The sequence below is a fragment of the Pygoscelis adeliae genome, unplaced genomic scaffold (genome assembly GCF_000699105.1).
Source record: "Pygoscelis adeliae isolate BGI_AS28 unplaced genomic scaffold, ASM69910v1 Scaffold597, whole genome shotgun sequence".
Lineage (NCBI taxonomy): Eukaryota > Metazoa > Chordata > Aves > Sphenisciformes > Spheniscidae > Pygoscelis > Pygoscelis adeliae.
Genome location: NW_008825148.1, coordinates 288,697 through 293,275, shown reverse-complemented (window position 1 = coordinate 293,275; position 4,579 = coordinate 288,697). Strand labels below are relative to the sequence as shown.

At 53.3% G+C, this 4,579-nt stretch overlaps 1 protein-coding gene across 1 annotated transcript in view; it reads right to left on the bottom strand.

Moving 5' to 3' along the window:
* Positions 1–1,993, bottom strand: part of SFRP1 (secreted frizzled-related protein 1) — a 20,325-nt gene extending 18,332 nt beyond the window's left edge. The window contains exon 1 of the mRNA XM_009328307.1: positions 1,892–1,993. Within this exon, the coding sequence (XP_009326582.1) occupies positions 1,892–1,993 (102 nt within the window). The remainder of the gene's footprint in view (positions 1–1,891) is intronic.
* Positions 1,994–4,579: the final 2,586 nt, after the last annotated feature.

Sequence of the window (4,579 nt, the reverse complement as noted above, 5' to 3'; positions counted from 1 at the left end):
CGGCGGGTCTGCGCCGCAGAACCGTCTGCCGCCTGGCACCCCGGGCGCTGGAGCCGGGGCAGCTCTGGGAGGCCCAGGTGCTCCTGAGCAGCTATTCCAAGGTTGCAGATGTTTCTGAGAACCTGGACTGGACCGTACAGACCTCATCTCCTTGTGGACAAATTCCAACAAAAACTATGGTATTTGCAAAAAAAAAAAAAAAACCACCAAAAAAACCCGAGAGAGAAAGAGTCAGTTTGTTTCTTAAAGAGGTATTGCGCCTGGGAAACCTGGCTTCAGTCCTGCCAGGGAAGCAGAAGCCGTGCAACAGCAGCATCCACTGTTCCCCCAGCAGTAGTGCCAGTACCTCACCACCCCTTGGAAGAAAAGGTCACGTGTAAAGCAGACTAGCAGTGCTGCCTGCTGCGGGTCCAGAGCTCCATGGAGGGACTGCTACCAGCAGCTTCTTGGAGCAGGAGCTAGGCCACAGCAAGCCTGACAGCTGGCAGCCGCAGCCGCGCATCCTGCTCGGAGACAAGCGGGATATGCTTGACACAGCACGGCTCTGCTGGGGAGACAGGACAGGAGCGCAGGCCAGCCCTGTTCCCCACAGCAGCCATGCACAGGCTGCTGTGCTCCCGAGGACCTGCAAAGACTTGCTGCCCTCCAAAGCCAGGAGCTGTACACGTTGAGGTTGGTGGCCATGAACCTACCCAGGTGCCAGCACAGGGGTGGGGTGCTACGGCCACTCTGTGGGCAGAGCATGCTGCCCCTCGGCGCAAGCCAGGCAGAAGGAGCTGTCTCGGTCCCTATGTGCACAAGATCTGGCCATCGAGCAGCTCTGACCCTCGTGTGCCCACATGTCCACATCCAAGGGACCTCTCCTGAGCTCCCTCCTCTGGACTTACACAAAGCTCTTGTTACTGCTGCTGCTTTTTGCTTAAACAGCTTGTGCTGTTTAATACAGGAACTACACCTCATTGAGAGGTAAATGGAAGAGGCTCTGCAGCCTGGAAGCGTGAAAGAGCCACTTTCACCTGAGGGCCAACAGAAGAGAGAAGCCAGTTAGCACCGCTAATGAAGTGGAGAATTCAGCAGTAAACAAGAGAAATCTTCGCCATAAGGTGCCAGGAGCTGAATGAAAGAGGCAATTGGATGGAGCAGGCCCTCTCCTGCTGCTTGGGCTCAGGAAATGGTAGCAAAGCACTGATCACTGTTAGCACCAAGAAGCAGCTGCAAAACGGACTTCTCCGTTGGGAATCCCTTGGGAAATTCTGACACCCTAGAATTTGCTTTTACCAAAATCAATTTAGAAACACTGAAACATCTTGCTTTGAGAACATAGAAAATACCGCGGTGTCCCAGTAGCGTGCTATAATGTGGTACACAGAACAGGGCACTGATCTGCTCGAGGGCTGTTGGGCTGAATTTGTCTCAAGAATCTTTATTAGTACCCAAGTATTCCATCCTCAGGTACGAGTCTCTGGTCCAGAATATGACCCCTGCTCATCTGGGACACTCAGAACCAAATTGTGCAAGTAACTCTCCATTTTCGATTGCAAGATCATAAGCAAGTCTCAGAGCCTCTCCGTTTTCAGAGTGGCAATGGGCGTGTTTTACTTGGCAGTGCTGTAATCTTTCTATTCCAGGCTGAGTAGTGTGATAGAAACATCATAGCTAGGCAGGCAAGATGGGGACCTAGGAAACTCTTGTTCGAAAGTTGGGGAGCTCTCCAAAGGCAACAGCAGTAACACTGCAATAAAACTACAGTCAGGATTCTGGTTATCCCCAGCTCAGCGAATACCACATGGAGCAAGGTAAATGTCCTGACATGGTCACTCCAGAGATGTGTGCCACCATGTACCTGGAGCATCCCACACTGATTACTGGGCTGGCTGCAACCCTGACACACCGTACAGTAGTTGCTGAGCTCGAAGGGCTGCCCGCCACAGTTCAGCGCTCTTGATCCAAGCAGGAAAGCTACAAGACGGCATGCCTTGGCTGCTAAATCCATCCACACTCAAAGCCTGGACAGTTCTTGAACTCAGCCCAGGGAAGGTCTTTGCTGGCTTCCTTCTCTCTTCTGTATCTGAAACCCACATTTATAGCAGCAGCGCCTGTATGGGAATCCAAGAGTGAATTGTAAACTGAAATACAATTGCCCAGCAAACCATTTTTTCTTTAAAAAAAAAGAGACGGAGAAAAAAAAAGAAAAAAGCCAACAGCTTTGGTCTAGACCACTAAATTGCTTAATACACAGTATAAGACCTCTTAAATAGCAGCTGCCCAAGAAGGGCTGCTCTTCCAAGAAACCCCTTCCAAATTGGGCATTAACTTTTCTAAGTGAAGCCTGTGCAGCCATTTCCGTTAATAATTATGTAGCCCACTGCTGCTTAAATCGCTGCATAGTCTCTAATGTCATCATTTAACTTTGCTTTATAGCCATTTATTGCTGCCTCTCCCACAGGGGCTAACATATTCTTATTGAATAATGAGATGCTTTGCAACATGCACAATTTCGGCTATCCCCAGTCCTCTCCTACCCTTTGAAATGCCCAGCCCAATTAACCGTGCTTATTTCTGGCTCCATTGTTCGTCTCCGCAGCCTGCGGGACCACGCGCTCTGCCCCACACCGCAGCTTCCTCTGCCTGCCGTGGCTGCTCTCCTCTACATCCACCCGCGGTGGGCACTCGGCATTGAAGGGATGGCTCGAAGCTGACGTGCCCCCACGCTGTTGACAGCCACCTCGCCCATTCACAGCAGTGCCCTCCCGCCCCTTCCCGGCCTCCCTGGCCACATTGCCCACAGGGCAGTGCCGCAGGGCCGGCAGGGCATGCTCTGTACCGGGCCGCCCAGCACTGGAATGCGCATTTCTCTCCACGCCGCCCCGGGGAAACAGGCAGGCATGGGATAATAGAATATATTAGCCCTGAGCCCATTCAGCCCCGGGCTCTTTACGAACAATGCCTGCTAACTGAGCTGATTTTTGCCAAATGACTGGCTTTCGTGCATGAGCAGCAAAGTGGAGCCCCCAAATAGTCCCATGCAACAATCCAGCAAGCGCTATTGCCCAGGGCCCATTGTTTTACTGCTGCATTTGAGGGCATGGAGGAGTCATGGCCTTGCCTGCCCTGGCATTTCTTCCCCGGTTTCCCACCGCTGCGCTAGCCCCGTCTCAGCCCCAACAGAGGCAGCAGTGATGGGGGAGCTGAGACCAGCTGGCCACAGGCATCTGCTGTCCCTGCCTCATGCGGGGCAACACAAAAACCACCAACCACCAACACAAAAATGCCAAAGTGTAAGCTCCATGCCAGGGCTTACACTGCCCCTCCATGCCCATGCCCCTGCCGAGGAGGGGACAGAAAGCGCTGGTGGAGGCAGCCCAACCCCCATGTCCCTGAACGGGGAGCCCACTGTGCCACCTCTGCAGTGGCACATGGCTCCCGCGCCATCTCCTGTAGCAGGACAGCTCCTGGACACCCCCCAGGGAATATTTGCTTTAGATTAGACACCCCCTCAGCCAGCTGAGAGCTGATAGCCCCTTGCCGGGGTCAGCCTGCCGAGGAGGATGTTAGTTTTGCCGTGTTTGTTTTCTGGTTTTCTCAGCAGATAGCTCCAAGGTTCCAATAACGCTGATGCAGCCAGGAACACTCCCTCGCCCCGCGATGCGGGAATCTGCGCGGGGAGATTTTGCAGCTGTGGCGACGTGCTCCGCCGTCCCAGCCTGGTGCCCGGCACCACCTGGGCTGCAGAGGATGCTTACATCAAGAGCCAGCCCGCAGCAGGGCCAGGATCAAGGCACGCAACAATTCCAGCCGATGTCTCCTGTTAGTGTGAAATTAGCACCATTAAGTGCTATAACTAAACACAATCAACAAAGGGTTTACTAGCTGAGATAACATATAAAGAACTACAACAGCTAGTGCCTTCAGCACTGCTGAAACTCTGACCGTCTGCCCCAAGTCCCAGGAGGGAACTGATGGCAAATATTTACAGGGGCTTATAAATATTTATCCTGTAATAACTTGCTGCATTACAGCACATTCTTCTCTATGAGGCTCAGCTTTGCCCTGGACCAGGTGCAGGCTGCTGAGAGGGTCTCTAGCATATATAAAGTTTGTCTGAATAACGTACAGCGAGTGCTGGCGTCCAATAAAATAGCCAGCAGCTGAGCTGCTTGCGTGAAATGCACTGCAAGTCATTTCTTACCCAACAAAAGAAATATGTGGCTGGGGAACACAGGTGTGCAGGCACCTCGGTGTGGGTGCAAACCCCTTCTGTGTTGCCAGAGTAACCAGGGGAAGTGCTGCAAGTCACCGGGGAGCTATAAATCACACCGCCGGGCCGATGTGATGGGGGCCTCAGCCCAGGAGCAGCCCCGTGGTGACTGAGCACACAGGGACACTTGGCTGCTTTGCTGAGGACCCCAAAGGAAGAGAGCTGGAGACCTGCCCACCACGAGGAAACATCTCCTCACGCTTCTCGCACTGTGGCAATCCTCTCTCCAAGAACCAACCCACTGCACCCCAAAATCACCAGAGATCACCAAGATCTGCTCCGCATGCAGCAGTTGGGCAGCAGCTCCCCGCAGTGCTGTGC